Below are 21,368 nucleotides of genomic sequence, written 5' to 3' on the forward strand. Positions count from 1 at the left end.
TTGTAGTCTGTCTCCTGGACAGGAAATACTCTTTGTGAGGTTGCCTACTGGTACCATAACTTGGGTAATTGCTTAAGTGCCATCTGCTTGATAATTTGAAGGCTACCTCTCAAATTCATATCAACATTCATCAGCCAATCAACATGTTCATTGAATATCTGCCATAGGGGCGCTAACAAGAATTCTAGTAGCTACTGTTTATTGAACGGGCATCATAGGGTGACTCACAGTTTCTGTATGAGGTGGGGACACTATTATTATCTCCATTTTCGAAACAAATAGTAGTTTGTATTCCTGAATCAGAGAGGTCAGGGAGCTTGCCTGAGGTTACACATCGAGGAGGGAGCAAAGTTAGAATTGGGATCCCTACTGTCTGACAGAAAAGTGTCTACTTTCAATAAATACAGTGGAGCAGACAGTCTGTACAGAGAAGGCAGACAAGAAGAGGCTGGGAGGGAGGACGATGGAGGGTCTGAAACCTTTATCCACTTGGTGCTGGGGAGTCAATTAAGGTTGGGGGTTCAGGAGGGACCTGGGCAGAGCTTCGAGGAGAGGGCTTTAGGTGGTAGATGTGGACATCATTTAAGAAGGAGAAAATGGAAGCACAGAGACAGTAGGAAAGCATTATTGATTAAGGCCAAAACAAAGAAGGGGAGAAAGGATGGAAAGGCAAGATAAGGGTGGGAGCTTCAGGGAAGAACAGAAGGAGGTGAATTCGTAGTTTTACCTTATTTTTTGTTCAAGCCTCTATACTTGAAAGGCTTTCTCTAGAATAAGAGAGCAAGGAGGGAGTTTGTAGCAACTCTGTGAGTCTTGAGGTCTGCATTACTCTTGTCCAATTTACAGTTAGGTGGTGCAGTGTACTTAGTGCAGTTTAGGAATGAATGGTCAGGGGAGTTCCCATCATGGCTCAGTGGAAACTAGTATCCATGAGGACGCAAGTTCGATCCCTGGCCTCACTCAGTGGGTTAAGGATCCGGTGTTGCCGTGAGCTGTGGTGTGGGTCACAGACACGGCTCGGATCCCACGTTGCTGTGGCTGTGGTGTAGGCCAGCAGCTACAGACCCCAGCCTGGGAACTTCTATATGCCATGGGTATGGCCCTAAAAAGACCAAAAAAAAAAAAAAAGAAAAGAAAAGAAAAAAAAGAGAAAGGTCAGGAGGAGGGAGAACGGCGTGTCCCCGGGTGTCTTCAGCTCTCAACAGCTGGCTGTTCTCTTGCCTCTCCTCTCCTAGATGCCAAAATTGTTTCAGTGATTATCTTGCAATAATCATTACTCTCTTACAGCCTTCCAAACTATTAGCAACTCAAAAGGAATACATTTTAAAAGATATATTCAAATTCAGTAAAAGGTGACATGGACAAACTAACTTTGAGCTCACCAAAGAAAAAGATTACACCTCACAGTCTGCCTTGTTTTATTGTTTTCAGTTTTAAACACAAAGACCCCGAATGTTCAACGTAAAATGACAGAACTGAAGTAACTCAAGTTCTGTTTCTTCTCTTTGCCATTGTGGTGCTTTACTATCATCGTTTATTCTGAATATACTGTTTAAAAGCAGGAAGGTGACGCTCCCAGAGGTTGGAGACACACACTGCGCCCCGATGGAGCGCAAAAGGTTCCGGATCCTTCGGAGCTTACTCTTGAAAATGTGTCCTGTCTATCTGTGCCAGGGGCTGAGGGATACGTGCACAGCGAACGGAGAGAAGTAATAATGTGCTCATGTGAAGCTTTCGTATCAATTATTTTGATACTCGACTGTAACCTCAGCAATTGTTTAGAACTTATACCAACAAAAATTCTTCCTCCAGGAAGAGTGTCTCATCGTTGACATTGTTTAGATTGCAGGCACATGGTGATGATAAAAAGCAGACCGACTCTGAGTTGGTTTTATTACTAGTTTAACATTCTCTAAGGCAGCCTCCCCCCCATCAGGGCCTCCCTCACTTGCACATGGTCAGAGTCCAGCCGTGAAATGGGGGGCGGGGGGGAGGGTGAAGCTCAGGGGAGGGGAGAGTTCCTGGGCATCTCACCTCTGCTTTACACACTGTACTTCCAAGTTAAGAGTTTTCTTATACACGGGGTTCCCGGCCAGAAAAGTTTGCAAACCTCTGTAGGAAAACATCCAGGTGGAGACATGTCTTGAGCACTGGCATTTTAGGAGTTGTGCTCAGGAGAGAAGCCAGACCCAAGAAACCTGGTGGGACCATTTGTGAAGATGCTGAGGAACCAGAGAAGAATTCCAAAACTAGGTCTTTGGAGGAGAGTTGTATTTAGGGGGAAGTAGGGAGGAGGAAGGGCTGGAGGACACACTGCAGATGGAAGAGTCAGAAGAAAGTAGAAAATCCAGAAGAACATGGCTTTGCAGAAGCCAAGGCAGGAGAGAATTTTAAGAAAGGAAAGGCCAGTGCCATTAAGGCTGTAAAAATAATGTATTGAGGAAATAAAAAATAAAAAAAATTTTTTTGACCAGACCCAGGGGAAAAAGAAAAAGAGATCAAGGAAGCTGAAGAGAACAAAGGCCATAGGATTTGATCCTTGGGAGGTAGCCAGTGACTTTCAAAAGGAGCAGCACATTTCAGGGATTTAATTCAATAGAAGAATTTACTCTAAATACCTTTGCAGCAACATGGATGGAACTAGAGACGCTTATACTAAGTGAAGTAAGTCAGAAAGAGAAAGACAAATACCATATGTTATCACTTATATCTGGAATCTTAATATACGGCACAAATGAGCCTTTCTACAGAAAAGAAACGCATGGACTTGGAAAACAGACTTGTGGTTGCCAAGGAGGAGGGGGAGGGAGTGGGATGGACTGGGAATCTGGGGTTAATAGATGCAAACTATTGCATTAGGAATGGATAAGCAATGAGATCCTGCTGTATAACACTGGGAACTATATCTAATCACTTGTGATGGAGCATGATGGAGGATAATGTGAGAAAAAGAATGTCTATGTATGTGTGTATATATATATATGTGTGTGTATGTATATATATATGTGATGCTCAAAGAACTGGGGGTTTATCTGCAATGTTTTAATATGTTACAGAAGGATATATTTCTATCATTACTTGTGGAATTCAAAATTATTTAAAAAGAAAGAAACTGCCTTGTAAACTGGACCTTAAGAAGAAGGCAGATTTTAGGGATGAATTTTTTTTTTTTTTTCTTGAACTGAGTAGATAGAAGCATATCTTTTAGGCCTAGAAAGGTCATGATGGAAAAGACCCAGATTTTGAAAACATAAGCCAAAGGCATATAATCGACACAGCAAGGTCAGGGGTCCGGGTGGGGGTGGAGGCAGGGCGGGGAGGGACGGGAATAGGACAAGGGCCAGATACTAGTGTTGAAGAGAGAAGGGGTCCTTCTCCCCTTCACCACCACTACCCCCCACCACACCAGAAAAGATGAAGAAAAGATCTGTAAAAATAACACAGAGAAATATTCATGTGGGGTGGGGAAGTAGAGGACCCTCTTCTGAGAGAGTGAGAAGAGGGGTCAGCCGCAGAGGGAAGGGGCAGGCAAGGCTATGAGTTTGAGGATGGACGTGAAGGTCTGCCCAGCCCAGGTGGGTGGGGGCTGGGATAGGGATCCCACTGGGGGAGATGCTGGTGGCTTCGGGGCTGTGGAGCAGACATGCTGAGCCCATAATCATGGCCTCATAAGCCTTCCCAGAAATATTTAACAGCTGTGGAACAGGACTAAGACACCAGAAAGTCTGAGGCTGGGTGGGTGGGGTGATGACAGTGGAAGGACAAGGGTACCAAAGAAAGATACTAGTGCCTCACCAGCTGGAGTGGCTGCAGTCAGGGGGTTACAGCGTGACACATGAAAGTTATAGTTTGCTGCTGTCTTTTTCTAAACAACTGGGAAGAAGTCCTATGAAAGGTCTAGAACAGACTCTTTATTTCCACCACTAAAATCTGATTGGTTTTATATTTGCAATGCCTACTATCTCTAAAGAAAAACAAAACTTAATTCTTCACTTTTCCTGGTTCTGTATAACTGTTTTCGGGGATGCAAAAAAATCCTCTCTCCTCTGCAACTCGCATGCCATTGAACAGGACCAATTAGAACATCATTTTCCTTTTTTTTTTTTTTTTTTGCTTTTTAGGAGGTTCTCAGGCTGGGGATCAAATCAGCTACAGCTGTCGGCCTCCGCCACAGCCACAGCAACGCAGGATCCAAGCCCAGTCTGCGACCTACACCACAGCTCACGGCAACGCCGGATCCTTAACCCACTGAGCAAGGCCAGGGATTGAACCCACAACCTGATGGTTCCTAGTCAGATTGTTTCCACTGTGCCACAAAGGGAACTCCCATTTTCCACTTTTGAAGACAAATTTATGGAGAGGAGACAAAATAAAATAAAGTAAAAGATGAAAAGACTCATTCTCTTATCTTTTCTCCAATTATTCAACTAACCTTTGAACGTTTTGAATGTAAGTTAAGATTTGTTACTTAAAAACCACTTGTGTGCTCTTAGTAAAGCTTGGCTAAATCTTCATTCAAATAATGAAGAAACACATACACAAGAGCTTTTTCTTACCGAAATATATCACGATGGTTTTTGATGCTCCAATCATATTCTCCTTTACTGACAAGTTCGAAGAATTCTGTTCTCCTCCTGTGCGAAATCAAATGAAAAAAAAAAAAAAACAAAAACCTGGAATGAAATTTCTCAGTCTGTAGGGTGACATAAACACATTTGTGGGAAAATATAAGACTACCTCAAACCAAGTAACTTAATATTTGAAATCATGAGGCTAAAGTGCTTTCAAAATAAATCACTTCTGAAAAAAACGTTGAGGCTGTGCTGAAAAAAAGCCACAATCATTTCTGAATGTATTTACAACAGAGAAGATTATCGAGCCATAAAACAGAAATCAGTGTGGTCCCGCATTTGGAATTACTTGCTGTGACACTTCCTGAAAGTCAGAGAAGGGAGGCAAGGGCACATAAAAACAGGAACAGTTCCAGAATGTTCTTTTATCGTTCAACATAGAACTGACCTGTATATGATCCAAGATAAGATAAACGCCCTGGTAGTAAATTCAGCACAAATACTTTTGTCGAGGTTTGAAAACAACCTTTTCGCCAAACAACTATTTCACCACTTCAGTGCTTAAACGCGTAAGCTCCGGAGTCAGTGTGGTTTCACGAATGGCTCAGCTGCTTTTTTGCTATGCAACTTTGCAGAATCACTTAAACCCTCTGAGCCTCAATGTCCTAATCTCTAGCTTAGGGATTGTATTTGCGGACTCAGAGTCATTGTGAGGATTAAGTGAGATGACGCAGGCAAAGCACTTAGCACGGCTTCTGCATGTTTTAAGTGCTGGGTACACACGTGTGTGGAATCACATTTGGAGATGTGTAGATGTGGAAGGGACCAGAAGGGAATCCTCGAAAGTTGTGAAAAATAGGGTGACTTATTCTTAGTTTCAAAACTTCTTTTTTTGGCTTTTTAGGGCCACACATGTGGCATATGGAGGTTCCCAGACTAGGGGTCGAATCAGAACTGTAGCTGCCGGCCTACGCCACAGTCATGGCAACGCCAGATTCGAGACGATCCTGGATCCTTAACCCACTGAGCAAGACCAGAGATCGAACCTGTGTCCTCATGGATGCTAGTCAGATTCATTTCTGCTGAGCCACGATGGGAACTCCCTCAAAACTTTGCTTTAATCCAGCTATATAATTTTTCATTTTTATATTGAGAAGGGGAAAAAAAAAAGATCACCATTTTGATTCTTTAAGACTCATTTCTCAAGGCTTCACCTTCTTGGCACTTCCTAATGAGAGACTTTTTAAAGGATCCTGACACACTGTTTCCCAAAGAGCATCTCAAAAAATGCTACTCTTAGGAGGTGCTGCATGTCAAGGGATTCCCTGGCCAACTGGGTTTGAGAACTGCTGCCTGTGATATACCTCTTTTGGGTGATTCGCCACCCACAGTAGCCTTTTGAAGGCTCTGAGAAATACTGAGAAAAGCCTGCTCACCCTGGCTTAACCACAGAATTCCATTGCACTGAGGTTTTAAGGAATGCTTTGGAAAATACTACCATGTCATTTATGGTGGAAATCATAATAGGATCTTAGACACTTAGCGCTGACCCACTATAGTCTGGGGGAAAAAGGACAAGATGCTTAGTGCTACTGGCTCCCCTGTTTCTGGTCTGGAGTTCCCAGCACAAGCTGGTCAACAGTATGGACTTCCTGTCCTCTGGTCAGACAGTCTACTCGAGTTACCTGCAAGGGGGCAGGTCAGGAAGACAAGTAGGTGACTCACTTCCTTGTTTGAGACACAAAGACAGCTCCTGGATCGGCCTCTTTGAGTGGGTACAGGTCAAGGCCATACCACCGATGGGACACTCTCCCCAACAACCTCAGAGCACTCAGCAGAGATGGCCCTGCAGAGTCACACCAAAGAGACCAGCAGCACCCCTCCCCTTTGGATGGGCAGGGGTGGCCATATCTTTTCTTTTTCTTCTTTTGCTTTTATTTTTTATTTAGGGCCGTGCCCATGGCATATGGAAGTTCCCAGGCTAAGGGTCAAATTGGAGCTGTGGCTGCGGACCTATACCACAGTCACAGCAACTCAGGATCTGAGCCGTGTCTGCAACCTACACCAACCACAGCTCACAGCAATGCCAGAACCTGAACCCACTGAGAGAGGCCAGGGATCGCACCTGGGTCCTCATGGATACTAGTCGGATTTGTTTCCACTGAGCCACAACAGGAACTCGCCATATCTTTTCTTCATATAACTTTACCATCTTTTTTCATTTGCTCACTCCCTTCCTATGACCAAGGTCTTTACAACCATGGTTGTGCCTTTTGACATCACCACCGCTGTGAAATGCAACAGAAAGGGAGGCAGTGGAATGGAAAGAGCCCAGGTCTGAACTCAAACTCTCTTGGGCTTACTGCTGACTGTCACTCATTAGCTGTATGGGCCTAGGTAAGTGGTTCCACATGGCTGAGCCTCAGTTTCCAGCTTTGTGGTGAGAGTTTTCAGGGTGTGTCAAGTTTTTGGCACCGGTGGATATTGACTCCTGACAGCCATGATTAATATGTAAATAATATGAATAGTGTTATTGCCAACAGTGAGCCACAATGGACCAGGTGGACTACCTGGAGACTGATGAGGTCATCTACTTCTTTCTTCTCCCTGAATGGAAATTCATCTTCTTTTGACTAATTCTGGAGCAGAAAGTTTGGTTCAACAGATGTTTACTGAACGCTTACTCTATGCCAACAATTTACTAGTCTTTATGGACCTAAGACATGAGTGCAAGTTGAAAACATCTCTGAGTTTAGCAGGGACAAATAAATAGGTAATCACCCTTAAAAGGTGATACTAATGATAATACTAATGATACTGGGATGAGAGTGAGGTTGGGGAGACCCTGACCTTGGGCACAAAATCAGCATAAATACAAAAAAAAAAAAAATCCATCATGATTTTTAATATAAAAAATATCAAAATTTTAGGGAGTTCCCATGGTGGCTCAGTGGCTAACAACCCGACTAGGATTCATGAGGACGCAGGCTTGATCCCTGGCCTCACTCAGTGGGTTAAAGATCTGACACTGCTGTGGCTGTGGCGTAGGCTGGTGGCTGCAGCTCCGATTCAACCCCTAGTCTGGGAACCTCCATATGCCATGGGTACAGCCCTAAAAAGACGAAAGACAAAAAAATGTATCAAAATTTTAAAGACAGGCTCTGACACTGCAGGCTTCATGACTCACCTCATTTCCCTACCCTGAGGAAGCTAATATTTATTGGGTCCTTATTATGTCCCAGGTACACTTCTTGGGTTCTGTCGCTTATTAGCCACATGATCAATCTCGGGTAGGTTATTTAACTTTGCCAGGCGTCAGGTTTTTTTTTTATTAGAAAAGAGTAATAGGAATTTCCATCGTGGCGCAGCAGAAACGAATCCAACTAGGAACCATGAGGTAGCAGGTTCAATCCCTGGCCTCACTCAGTGGGCTAAGGATCCGGTGTTGCCATAAGCTGTGGTGTAGGCTGCAGACGCAGCTCAGATCCGGCATGGCTGTGGCATAGGCCAGCAGGTGTAGCTCCTATTAGACTCCTAGCCTGGGAACCTCCATATGCTGTTGGTGCAGCCCTAAAATGCAAAAAAAAAAAAAAAAGAAAGAAAAGAGTAATAGTAATGGCATCTGCCTTGTTAGGGTTGGTGGGAGGACTCAATGAGAGAATTTACATAAAACACTTAGCACAGTGCCTGGCATATAGTAGGTGCTCAGTAAGGATTAGCTAATGGTATCAAGCTCAGAGGGTTGACTGAACTGGCCAAAGCTGGTGAGTGGCAAAGCTGGGATACAAACACAATCTATTGGAAAAACGGCTGCCCCAAGCAGCTAGCAGGTGCCCAGAGCGTCCTGGGAGCACAGAGGAAGGCACTTGACTTGGCCTGGAGAGTCATGGAAGACCATGGAAGGCTTTCTGAAAGAGATTGCTAGTCTTTACACGTGTCTTAATAAGCTTGTGGGTGTCTTTTCAATCCCATGAGTTATTCTAAGAAATCACTAGAATGCAGTCTCCATGAGGACAATGGCCTGGCCCAGTTTTGTTCACTCCTGAATCCCCAGGGCCTACGACAGTGTCTTCCATGTGCTAGGTGCTTGATAAATATTGGTTGAATTAATGAGCAAAGGAAAAAGATGATTTCAGAAAACTATTCGGTGGGAAAAAAAAAACCCCTCTTCCGTCACTGGTTTCGCCTCAATTCTAGATTCACCTAGATTATTCCAGGATCTTCACAGTTGTCATTTGGAGACTGAGTTAAGAAAACAACCTAAATCCTATTCAAGAAAAGCCTTGTCAGATTCTTGAAGATTAGATTCTAACTTGAACCAAGTGGACAACATTACAAGTTGTGGGAAATGTAAGAACAACATTTTCCACCAACGTCTGACCCTTCCTCCATAGCTCCTTTTATGACATAGCAACCAAATAGCACCAAAAGAATAAATCCCACAATGATGAAAATTTTAATACCTAGAGTTGCTGGTATAAAAGTCTTAAATCAACTGAAACCAAAATCAGGCCTAGGCATCACATCACATTATAAAAAAGCTAGGTTCCACTGCATCAGGACAAGAGGGAACCTCCTCTATCCAGAGATATGGTAGACAGAGAAAGGGCAGAGTGAATCTTTTTACAGAGTGTAGAGAAATGGGGCATACTAATTTTATTTTTCCTCCACTGACAAAAGTGGAGAATAGGGTGGCTATTTCCTGATAAGTGCGATTTATTCTGGAGTCTCAAGGTTTGGCTCTTTCTCTGCTTCTCTGTCTCTATGTATATATGTATATATACATATACGTATGTAGGTATATGTATACACACATATGTATATGTAAAATTGCTGGGTCACAGAATGATGTCTGTTTAATTTGAATTTTCATTATAGACTGTCAGAAGAATGTGGAACCTCTGGAAGAACTGCTGTAATCCTCTCCTGTATAAGTGAGGAAACTCAAGGTGAAGGAAGGTGAAGTGATTTGCCCAGGGTCCCAGAGCAGTTATGGGCAAATCTAGGTAGATTCTAGGTCCCCAGCCTCCTGGTTCAGCCTCTGAGATAATTTTTTTTTCTTTTTTTTTCCAGGGCTGCACCTGCAGCATATGGAGGTTCACAGGCTAGGGGTCTAATTGGAGCTGTAGCCGTCTGCCTACACCAGAGCCACAGCAACGGGGGATCCGAGCCACATCTTCGACCTACACCACAGTTCACGGCAACACCGGATCCTTAACCCACTGAATGAGGCCAGGGATTGAACCCACAACCTCATGGTTCCTAGTCAGATTCGTTAACCACTGAGCCACAGCAGGAACTCCGAGGTAATCTTTATAACTGTGTGCATGAACCTTGGGGGCCCAACAGCCTTGCATGCTGTGAGAATCTGGTCAGAGACGTAACAGCATTGTAGGCTGCTGTCCTAAGGAATTACCTAGTACTGAATGCCATGGCAGGCAGCAGACAGAGGATCAACAACCAGGGGATGCTTCAAAGAGCTGCAGATGGCCCAGCCCGGGTTGGTGGTCCTCGGGCTCTAGGTAGTATATTCTGACCTCCCCCTTAGTGATGATCATTCTAAAGCAACAATGTGAAATCCACTGTGCTCTTGAGAAACAAACTGGCCCCAAAGTGGCTTCTTTCAGCATCTGTATGCGAACATCTCTACGGGATATGGAGTCAAAATCGGCATGTGTGAAACTGTTAGAAAGAGGAGCACTTTTAAAAACATGTGCTGCTAAATCGAACCTTTGAAAATCCACAAAATTATATAACACTCCCTAAATCCACACTCCTCTCTCCTGAGGAACTATATCATTAACTTTTCAGGCAGATCATTGGGAACCTTGGTTTTCAAGGACAATGGCAAGTACCTCAGCTAGTGAAAAGCAACTTACTGGAAAATCTCATTTATAATCAGATATGTTTTTATTAGGCTTTTATCCTGCTCTCCTGACATCTGTTCCACTCAGAAAAATAGCAGTCTTTAAAAAAGCATCATTTGAACAGAACTGCTAAAATTACCCTCAAAAATAACTCTGAAGATTGGTTACCAGTCACCCATCACCACAGTGAAAATCTTTCTGGTTTGTAATTTATCTGCAAGGCACTTTTTATTTGTGAAGTGGGAAATCACCAAGCCTGTGTATACTTTAATCAGGAATACTTTTTGGTAAATTTATATAACTCTATATGTATATATGTACACATATTCTTTATTTATCTAACTGTTCTGAATCTATTAAAAGTCTATGAATGTTAGGAAGGTTTTACTGCAGAGGCAGCAAATCATAATTGTGACTCTCCTGCAGTTTCAACTCCAGAATTATCCGACGGGGTGACTGGAGGGTGCTGAGTGGAGTGGGTTCAGGGGAGGAGGATTTTGTTCTTTCAGTGTTCCTACAGCTCATTCCATAGGCAGAACATACCTCCGCAACTGATTGCTAAATGCCGGTTCTGGAGAGATTTTTGAAATTCAGGTGTAAAAGCACCAGAGAGGAATAATATATAGGCAGATGTTAATCCCAGTAATTATGAAACAAAGGGATATATTTAATTTGGAAAGTGAATTGTTTCCCTGTGTTAGACTAGCACTGATAACACAAGGGCCAGCTAAGAACCTGAGTGAAATTACCTGTTTGATGCTGTGCTGTTGTTGACAGCATGAATAACACTGCAGGAAATGGAAAGACCAGAACGACTCTCCATACTGAAAATGACAGTAAGTGAGACAATACAAGGCCCCAACCGCTGGTTCAGTTGATCCTTAAACCAGGCCAAGAAGTGGTTTAAGGGGTTGCTAGATGGTGCATGGCCTAGTTGCCCCTGTGTTTATTTGGCACGGAGCACCCCTCATGCTGTGGGATTACTGTTTTTCTCACTTCCCCACTGGGCTCTGAGCCTGTGAAGGCAAGAATCGTGTTTTATCTGCCTGTGCATCCCCAGCAACTAGCACAGTGCCTGCCATAAAGGAGGCATCAGTAAGTGCTAATGGATACATTTCTCATGTTTTATTCAGTTGCAATATCATGTGGATGTGGATATGAGGATGAGTAAAATGCTTTGATACGCATCAAAAAGTACCAAGATATTTCTTCCACTAACCTGCCACAGTGTCTGTTGTTCTAACATTAGAGTAATTTCTGTAGGTTAATTTATCAGCTCTGTTAAAATATAAGAAGGTTTGGGAAAGAACAGTGGGTTAAGCCCTATAATTCATTACACCTTACTATGCATTAATTTTTCCTCTTCCTTTCCGATATAGGGTTAGTTGAGTGCAGGCTACTGTGGAGCTTGAAAACATATTGGGCTCTTCATAAACATTTGCTGAATGACAAATGAATGAATATTCCTGTCTTCATGGCAGTAAAAACATTTGAGTTCCTTTTGTATTTTATAAAATAAATTGTTCTAGATATCAGTCTACTTTTTTGAAGCATGGTCAAACTATAACTCCTAACAATCCAAGATAATTCAGTACAATTTGCTGTCACCATCAGATGCTTTTGAGAAATGCTACTTACTGCATCCTTTTGGAAAGACAAAGGCCAAGAAACCATTAGACTGGGCTTTTTCCGTAATTGCTGATGAATGTTTGCAGAGCACAAAGGGAAATGAAAAGTCTTCAATTTGAAGATGAGTCTGATTAATTCAGAAAGCCAACTGGAAAAGGACTGAGCCCCCCAATGGATTTATAAAATCTGAATTCTTGGATAATTTTCAGTTTAAATAGTGATTGGATGCAATGTGGTGTGCAGCCGTGAGCACAGACAACTTGATGACCTTGGGCGAATTATGCACCCTGTCTAGGTCTAGGCATCCTTAGCTATGAGATGGGGATAACAGCCTCTACCTTGAAGGTTGATATGAGGATTCAAAATCAGAGAGTTACTTTTATTTATTTATTTATTTTCTTTTTCAGGCAGCACCTGTGACATATGAAGTTCCCAGGCTAGGTGTTGAATTGGAGCTGCATCTGCCAGCCACAGCCACAGCCACAGCAATGCTGGATCTGAGCCATGTCTGTGACCTACAATACAGCTCAAGGCAACACCAGATCCTTAACCCACTGAATGGGACCAGGGATCGAACCTGGGTCCTCATGGATACCAGTCAGGTTGGTTTCCGCTGAGCCACAATGGGAACTCCAAAGAGTTAATATTTTGAGAATTTCTTATGTCAGGCAGGTTTGGGGGCTCCAAGAGTGAGCTACAGAGGAAGATGTGTGCATTCATGGAGCACCCATCCTAGTGGTGGTAGAGGGAGATACTGTAATGCCTAGGACAGTGCTGGGCACGGAGCAGGCACCTGGTAGACGAGGGATGAAGCAGTGTGTGGTCACAATCGGTTGAGGATGAATGCTAAATTATTATTGCTATTCGATGGCGACAACCTCCATGACTGCATTAAAGCTAAAGAATCGCTGATTTCTGATGTCCCAGCTTAGCTCAACTGCAAACAAGGAGCCTCTGATTGAAGTCTCAGCCTCATCGGCGAAGCTCCTGAGCAGCTCTAACCTGGAGTCCCCCACTTCTCCTGGAGTCTGCAGGTCTGCAACCCCTCTCCTGATCACCTTCAGTTTGATACCTAGTGGGTTTAGAATGGGCCTTACTTGCCCCTAGTGCCCAGTGTTTTCAGGAGTGGCCTCACTTTCCCCTTAATGCTCTTAAACTAATAGCTACAGAACTGCAGAGAGGATGGAAGAACAGATAAAAGCATTTTGGAGCCCAAATACTTGGCTCCAATCTCAGCTTTACCATTGAACACGGTGAACAATTTACTGAATCTCCTAAACCTGTTTCCTCACATGCACAATGAGGTCAATAACAGTACCTGCTCTGATAGAACAGCTTTAAGTATTAAATGGGATAATGTGTATATAAAGTTCCCAAGTGAGCACGCAGGACATTCTAGGTGTTGTTTTTATTACTAATTACGGAAGAAGCAACGGTCCTCTTTGTTGAATTACAAGCAGACAGATAAGACAATGCAACTGTGACATCTCTTTGAAGTTTTAACACTTATAATTTTGGATCTCTCTCTCAGTCTACCCCAACAAGTGCCATCTTTTATGGTCCAAATTTTATTAGGTTTTCTGGCTGAATGATTCTTTTCTTTATAAGGTAATTTAAATGATCAATGTTATCTAATTTGAATTATTCAGATTATTTAAATTTTAATTATCACATAGGTAGGTAATCTCCTTTGGCCGCCACAAGGACTCTATAGGAGATTGGTTCAGGTCATGTGCCTGTCCCCATGCTGCTGACCAGGAAACCAAAGCAAAGAGAGATTAACTGAGTGACTTTCTCAGAGTTACATGGCTGGTTACCAATAGGGTATATCTAATTCCTGCTTGAGATGCTGAAATTAGTATTTAATTATCAAAGCTGTATTCACTGCAGGGACTCAGAAGTAGGCACAGAAATCAATTTCAGAAAACCACTCAGCAGTAACTGGAAAATGTTTTCAGTGAGTTAGAAAATCAGACTAAAGAATTAACCCCTGACTTAGGCTGCGAAGCCTAGAAATTTGCACTGAGGTTTTGTTTTAGTTTTTGTTTTTTAAACTTATGAATTTTCTTTTCACTCATCATTTATAGTATAGATTCCCGAGCTCAATCAAAGCTATTAGAATTTAAATTTACAAGTTTTTGTGGCTGTTTTCATTATTTATTTATGTATTTATTTTGCTTTTCGGGGCCACACCCATGGCATATGGAGGTTCCCAGGCTAGGGGTCTAATCGGAGCTATGCCTACGCCTACACCATAGCAACGCAGGACCTGAGCTGCATCTGCGTACTACACCACAGCTCACGGCAACGCCAGATCCTTAACCCACTGAGCAAGGCCAGGGATAGAACCTGAAACCTCATGGTTCCTAGTTGGATTTCTTTCTGCTGCACCATGACAGGAACTCCTTTATAGCTGTTTTTAAAGGGGTTCCACATTCCCAGGAAGTTTACGTTTTTTTCCCTTTTGGTGCATAGCCAGAAATCCTGCTCCTAGGAATGAGTTATAACCCCCTCCAAAATGCCTGGATGGTCACCCTGACCATTCTAGACTGACTTTTCCTTTCTTTTGGGAGAAAAGCAGTGACCTTCCTTTTTGGTTGGCCTCAGTTGCCTTGAGACTTTTGATTTGAGTAGTCAGAGCAGAAGAACCAAAGTTAAAACAAACTTCTAGAAAGTGTACAGGGCCACCTCATGGCCCACTTTCTTTCAGCCATTGCTGCTCCAACCAGTGCCAGAGTTCCTGCCTTGGCTGTCCTGCGCTTTGCTTACCTCCTGCCTGGTGCTGCTCTGATTGCATGTGTGAGATGCAGGGTGGCTGGAGGAATCCCCAGCCCTCAGCCTGCACATCCTGGAAGCGTATGGGAGTTTCAACACCTGTGTTATAGCCTTGGCTGATGGAGGCTGGAGGCTGGTGGATAATTGTGAGATGCAGCTCGTACAAGATTTTCAGACGGTCCCAGCAGGATCAAGCCCGACTGACAACAGTGGTGACCAACAGGAAATGTGTCTTTACAACAGCTTCCCTCCTTCCCTATTTCACTGTTCCAGCCCCTCACTCCTATTCCTGGTGTTACCTCTGAAACTAAACTATGTGCACGCAAGCCCTTGCCTCTGGCTCTGTTTTGGGAAAGGGGAATGGGAACTCACACTGGTTTTCTATTAATCTGACTCGTGTACACCTGGGAAGATGAATATTGCCATGTAATGCATCCTCAGCTCAAATGACAACTATTTCTTGATTCTCCCATTAGAGAAGGAATCTACAGTGATTGCAGAAGAGCCTTGAAACCAGAAGGTATGGGTTCCGGCTTTGCCACAAATTAGTTATGTGACCCAAGCTACACAACTAAACCTTTTGAGCTCAGTACCTGCTCTCCACAATAAAGGAGAGGAATTGGATTACATCATTTCTAACATCCCTTCCAGTTCCACAACCGCATCTTTGGGAAATAAAAGCAACTGGGAGAAAGTCTGTAGTAGCTGCTTTCCCCTCATTAACCCTAGGAATTGTTTTGCTTGAAAATATGGCAGTATTTTAAGGCGCCTTTAGACAGGCAAGTGAATCAGCCTCCTGAAGGTCCAGATTAGAGAATGAGCAGCTATTCAGAACCTCGAAAAACAATAACGCTGACAAAAAGAGAACAAGTCAGCTTCCTTGGAGTCAGCAAACATTAGCAGGGGCTGCAGCATTAAGATAAGAGCAGAGTAATGAGAAAACGAGTTGCAACCAACATCCTTGACTGCATTCCAGCGGTCATTCAGTGATTTGTCACATGCCTAACAAGGCTTGATGAATGGACTCCAAGTGTTGACATTTTTTTTCTCCCTTAGAAGTTACTTGGAAACTTGGCTTGGGAAAATGCTTCTACTTTGAGAAAAATTACACAAACCCCTGCAAGTGTTAGACATGGGAAACAGGAATATTAAAGTGATACAAGATTCCATAAATAACCAATCGAGAAGCATCGATTCAGAAAAAGATGGAAGATCATGAGAGTTAAGTCAAAATGGGGGCCACAGAACATCCAAAAATAAACAGGCTATAAAGCAAATGAGGTTGTTGATGTCACCATTTATAAAACACACCAGACACTTAGAAGATATAAGACATTTATAGGACAGATGACATAGATACTAGTATCTCCATTTTACACATGAAGAAAAGAGGCTCAGAGAGGTAAATAGTTTGATGACACAGCTATGTAATGGCAGAGCTGGGCTTTTTACATTTAAAACATATTTTTAAAATTAAAATTTATATTATAAAGTAATACATGCACGTTGTTAACAAATCAAACAGTACTAAAAAGTATTTAATCAAATAAAGCCGTGTTTTTCATATTTCTGCCTTAATTGTCCTTTGACTGTACTTTCCAATGTTTCATTTGATTTTTATTTTGGCCATCATGTTTTTAATTTCCAAGAGCTCTTTCTTCTACAGTTGCATCCTGTTCTTATTTTATGGAGGCAATATTTTAGCTCTCTAAGGATATTAACAATAGCTTTTGGTTTTTGTTTTCTCTGAATTCCAATTAATTTTCTGTTTGTTTTGGCCTCTGTTTTCATATGGGAGGCTTTCCTAAAATGTCCTGTGATCCTTGGTATCTGTGTGCAAGAGAATGGCACAAAAAAAGCTAAGCAGGAGTCATATGTGTGTCCCATACACATTGCATGGGATGTAGTTATACTAAAAAGTTACTCATTGTTTATCTGAAATTCAAATTTAACTGTCTTTCTTGGATTTCTATTTGCTGAATCTGAGAACCTTGAATATGGGGCTTACAGATGCTAGCCTCTAGGTCACTGAGCTGTGGGCTCCAGGTTTCAATCGGGAAACTTGTTCCATTTTTTTTTTTTAATTTCATCTCCTCTTCTGAGCTCTGCATCTCATACCCACCTTGAACTTTTCTCAGTCCAGAGAGCTTTCTTTCATCTCTCCAGAGAATCAATCTCTGGAAAGGGAGTTATCGAGTAGGTTGGTGGAGGACTTTGTGGGCTCTGAGTGTCCTGAAACCTGACTTTCTAGTACTCTCTCAGTCTCAAACTATGAGTGCTGCATCCACTTTTCAGGGTACTTTTTTGTCTCTAAGCCCCGAGCAGGGCTCTGCAGGGGAAACCGGCTGGCTTCTCAGAGTTGTCCTCCTATTTGCCACTCCCCTTGGCCAGATCTGTTACTGTTCATCAGTGGGCCTTGCGTTTCCCAGACATGCTTTGACATCTCTTATCAGTGGTTGTGGGCCCTCTCCCTTTCTCCTCAAAGATTTATGCCCTTTTGTTTTTGCTTAAAACATTTTTTATTTTGGCCATGCCCATGACATATGGATTTTCCAGAGCCAGGGATCAAACTCTGACTTTTAAACTTATTTGGTGCCATTTTAGTGGAGTTTCATAAGGGAGAAGACATAGACACTTGGGCTCAAAACACCAGGTTTAACTAGAATGCCAGAAAGAGACTTAAATCCAGACCAATATAATTCCAAAGCCTTTACTCTTGCCACCATACCATGTAATAACCCACTCATCAGAGATCAACAATAAATGCCTGTGGCATAGAGCATCAGTTGTCTACACCAATATCTCTCTTCCCTTTTTTTCCTTAGTAATAGTACCCCTAATTTTTAGTAGGGCATATAATTACCCAAAACGAAGTCTTCGATTCCTAACCTTCCCTCAACCAAGGGGTGGCCAAGTAACTCAATTCTGACTAATGAAATGTAAGGGGAATTGTTATGTGAAGCTTCCAGAAAACTGTCTTAAAAGATAACTTGCATCACTTTTGGCCCCTTCCTTTCGTGTCCCTTCTTTCTTTCTGATAGCTAGAATATGGATATTATGCTTGGAGCTTGAGCAGCTCTCTTGGACTAAGGTGGAAACCTTGTGTTGCAGGTGGCAGCAAAGGAAGATAAAGTGGCCTGGGTCCCTGATGACTTAATGTAGCTACTCCACCAACTGCAGATTGCTTATCTCCAGACTTCTTCAATGTGACTCAGAAGTAAGTTCTTGTTATTTTGGGTGTCCTGTCTCATACAATTGTATCTAATTCTAACTCATGCAAAGGACAATAAGATCCAAAGGGAGGGAGCAACGTAGGCTTATTAGAGAAGGTGGTAGAAGATAGTTCAGCCAGAACCAGAAATGAAGGAACAGGATTCCATGTAGGGACGGTGATGTGACTGGGGCACAGGGGGACTGCATAAGGTGTTTTCAAAGGGCAACATGCAGTTTAATTAAAAAGAAAAAAAAAATTATGTTTTTTTTTCTGAAAAAACAAAAAATCCCAAACAACTGAAGAGTAACGTGTAGATCGGTTTGGTTGGAGGACAGAAATTGTGTAGGAGAGAAGAGGAAGATGAGTAAATGAACGATGGTTGAGGACAGATTACAGAGAAACTTGAAACTTGAGAACCAAGTTTAGAGGTTGCTTTGAAAGCAATGAAGCCACTGAAGGCTTTGGAGGTGGGGCTGGAAATACATGTTTGGAATGTGAGCGAGGGTTAGAGTGAAGAATTTCAGGGTCTTCTCTGTATCTACCTAGAGGTAATATAGAGCTGAGGCCAGGGGAATGAATAGAGAGTAGAGAAAGAAGAACATGGGTTCAGGAACTCATACGGAGGAGCAAGGAGAAAAGAAACCTACAAGGGATCCAGAAAAGCAGAGAGGAAGGCAGGTGGGCATTGGGGAAGAAAAGAGAGTAGAAATTGGTAAACCTTCCAATATCTCAAAGAAGCTATAAAATATGAGAAATGATTAAAGGACACTGAATTTGGGGACAGGAAGTCTCTGGTGACCACCGAAAGAGCAATGTGGATCGAAAGTGCAGGTGGATGCTGGTCTCCAAAGTGTAAGAAGGAGTTGGGAAAATAAAGGGACTCGTGTGCTCCATTTATTTTAGGCAGTAAAAGAGGTCAACTGAAAAGCCATTAAAGACCGTGGGGTCAAGTCAAAGAATTTTTTTAAGGAAAGGAAGTTGTTTGGCCCTGCAGAAAGGAGTACACTGGGCATATTCGCCACAGAAGAGATCACGGGGCTGCCAAGACAGGTAGTACCTGAGGGGGCAGGTCTCACAGGGATGGAGTGGGACAGAATCGCCAGCTCAGATGGAGGAAAAGAGGCACGGCTGTTCTGAGGAGAGCTAGAGGAGAGGCGAGGAATGAAGCCTTGGATTTCTGGTCATCCTTTCAGCAACAATTCTTTTCATTAGCATCGTCAGTGCCATTAGAGATCTTAACCAGAAGTAATAGTCTGCAAAAGCAATCTTAGCCAGTCTCTGAAATAAAAATGGCCATCCCTTAGCTTCAGCCAAGAGTCCCAAACAAGGCTCATAAAACAGAAAAAAGATAGAAATCTCATGACTGTAGCCCAGATTGTCTTGTTTTATAGACCCCACCTTAATGAAGTTCTTTTTTTTTTAATTCAAAAAAATTTTATATTTTATGGCTAATTCTCAGCATATGGAAGTTCCCAGACCAGGGATTGAATCCGAGCCGCGGCTGTGGCAACACCAGATCTTTAACCCACTGTGGTGGGCCAGGGATTGAACCCGAGCTGCTGCAGTCGGATTCTCAACCCACAGCACCGCAGTAGGAGCTCCAATGAAGTTCTTTTAGATGGGGGGGGGAAGTTTAGCTCATTTACACATGGATATCAGTGCTAGAATAACAGCAACCCCCCGGTATGGACCTGAAAATTAATTACAGGAGGAAACTTTGGATATCCATTTGTCAAATAGATCAAATGCCAATACCTACTCAAAGTACAGCGTGAGGTCTGTTGCCAGTATTGACTGTTTCAAAAGCTGCATAAGGTCACTGTATTCCTTGGAGGACAAATTAGCAAAGATGTTGTGACCCTGTAATGAGAAAGTAAAAAAAAAATCACAAAAGACAACATTAACTCTGAGCTTGACAATTACCTGTTTTTCCTACATTTTTTTTTAAAGTTCTAGAAACACGATAAAATTATTTTTGTAAAGGTTTAATGACATTTTGTTGAACGGCAAACAGATTTCTTGGCAAATGTAGCAAAGCCAGAAATGCAATCATTTTGAGGAGGACCCCCAATGGATGCTTTATTATGTCTAGTTTTGAAGAGAAAACTGAAAAATGTTTGAACTCATCTTACCAAGGAGATGTTTGTGCCAGCAACTCCACTTAACTGCCCATTTCCTGTGGAACGACTGAGCAAAGTTGACAAAACTTTTGGGAATCTTTCTGACCCCAAAATACATACTAGTCTCACTAGTAAACATTCAAGTGGGCATTTTATTTTATTATTATTTTTTGCTTTTTATGGCCGCACTCACGGCATATGGAGGTTCCCAGGCTAGGGGTAGAATTTGAGCTATAGCTGCCGGCCCACGCCATAGCCACAGCCACAGCAACGTGGGATACGAGCTTCATCTGTGACCTACACCACAGCTCACAGCAACTCCGGATCCTTAACCCAATGAGCGAGGCCAGGGATCAAACCTGCAACTTCATGGTTCCTAGTTGGATTCGTTTCCTCTGCGCCATGACAGTAACTCCTCCAGTTGGCATTTTATTTTATTTTATTTTTTTCAAGTTGGCATTATAGAAGTACTTGCTATGGCAACAAATGACCTCAAGGAGGAGAAACAACATTAGGCTAGTGGTACACAAATGGGGATGATTTTTGTCAATGGGCACTGCTGGCAACATCTAGAGACATTTTTATTGTCACGTTGATGGATGGTGCCACTGGCATCTAGTGGGTAGAGGTCAGGGAGGCTGCTAAATTTCCTACAATACATCAGACAGCACCCACAACAAAGATTTACTTGGCCCAACATGACAATTCTGCTGAAGTTGAGAAACCCTGTGTTAAACTGTGAAAATATACCTGGATGAAGCTATGAAATTCAGTACAGTGAATAATTACTGAGTCTCCAGAATGTATAAGGTTTTGCTCTTGGCACGGAAGGACTCTTAAGACAACTTTGGCTTCAATCAACTTGCAAATACACCTGTATCTCCATTCCTTTGAGAAGCACACTTCTCATCCAAATTCATTTTAGCTACACTAGACAGCTCGACAGCGCTTTCAGTCAAGTGAAAAAATATTCGTCTGGAAAGTGACTGACCATTCACATAATTTGCTTTGAAAGACAGAACTTTTCATTTATCAGGTTTTCTTAGCATGAGACGCAAACTCATAAACACGTGGTCTGGGAACTGGACCAGTTTTAAACCTAGCGTTGAGAGCCAGAAGATGGTGCAGAAGGAAGGCAGTGAAATGATTGCCTGAGAATATTCTCCAACGAGAGGTAAATTAATTCTTTCAG

At 42.6% G+C, this 21,368-nt stretch overlaps 1 protein-coding gene across 2 annotated transcripts in view; it reads right to left on the reverse strand.

The window, feature by feature from the left end:
* PDE11A (phosphodiesterase 11A) overlaps window positions 1-21,368 on the reverse strand; it is a 424,697-nt gene that overhangs the window by 42,284 nt on the left and 361,045 nt on the right. For both annotated transcript variants that reach the window (XM_047772960.1, XM_047772959.1), the window contains exons 15-16: window positions 19,816-19,916; window positions 4,557-4,634 (exon numbers count right to left, since the gene is read on the reverse strand). In XM_047772960.1, coding sequence (XP_047628916.1) covers window positions 4,557-4,634; window positions 19,816-19,916 — 179 coding nt within the window. The remainder of the gene's footprint in view (window positions 1-4,556; window positions 4,635-19,815; window positions 19,917-21,368) is intronic.

Source organism: Phacochoerus africanus, chromosome 3 (assembly GCF_016906955.1).
Source record: "Phacochoerus africanus isolate WHEZ1 chromosome 3, ROS_Pafr_v1, whole genome shotgun sequence".
Lineage (NCBI taxonomy): Eukaryota > Metazoa > Chordata > Mammalia > Artiodactyla > Suidae > Phacochoerus > Phacochoerus africanus.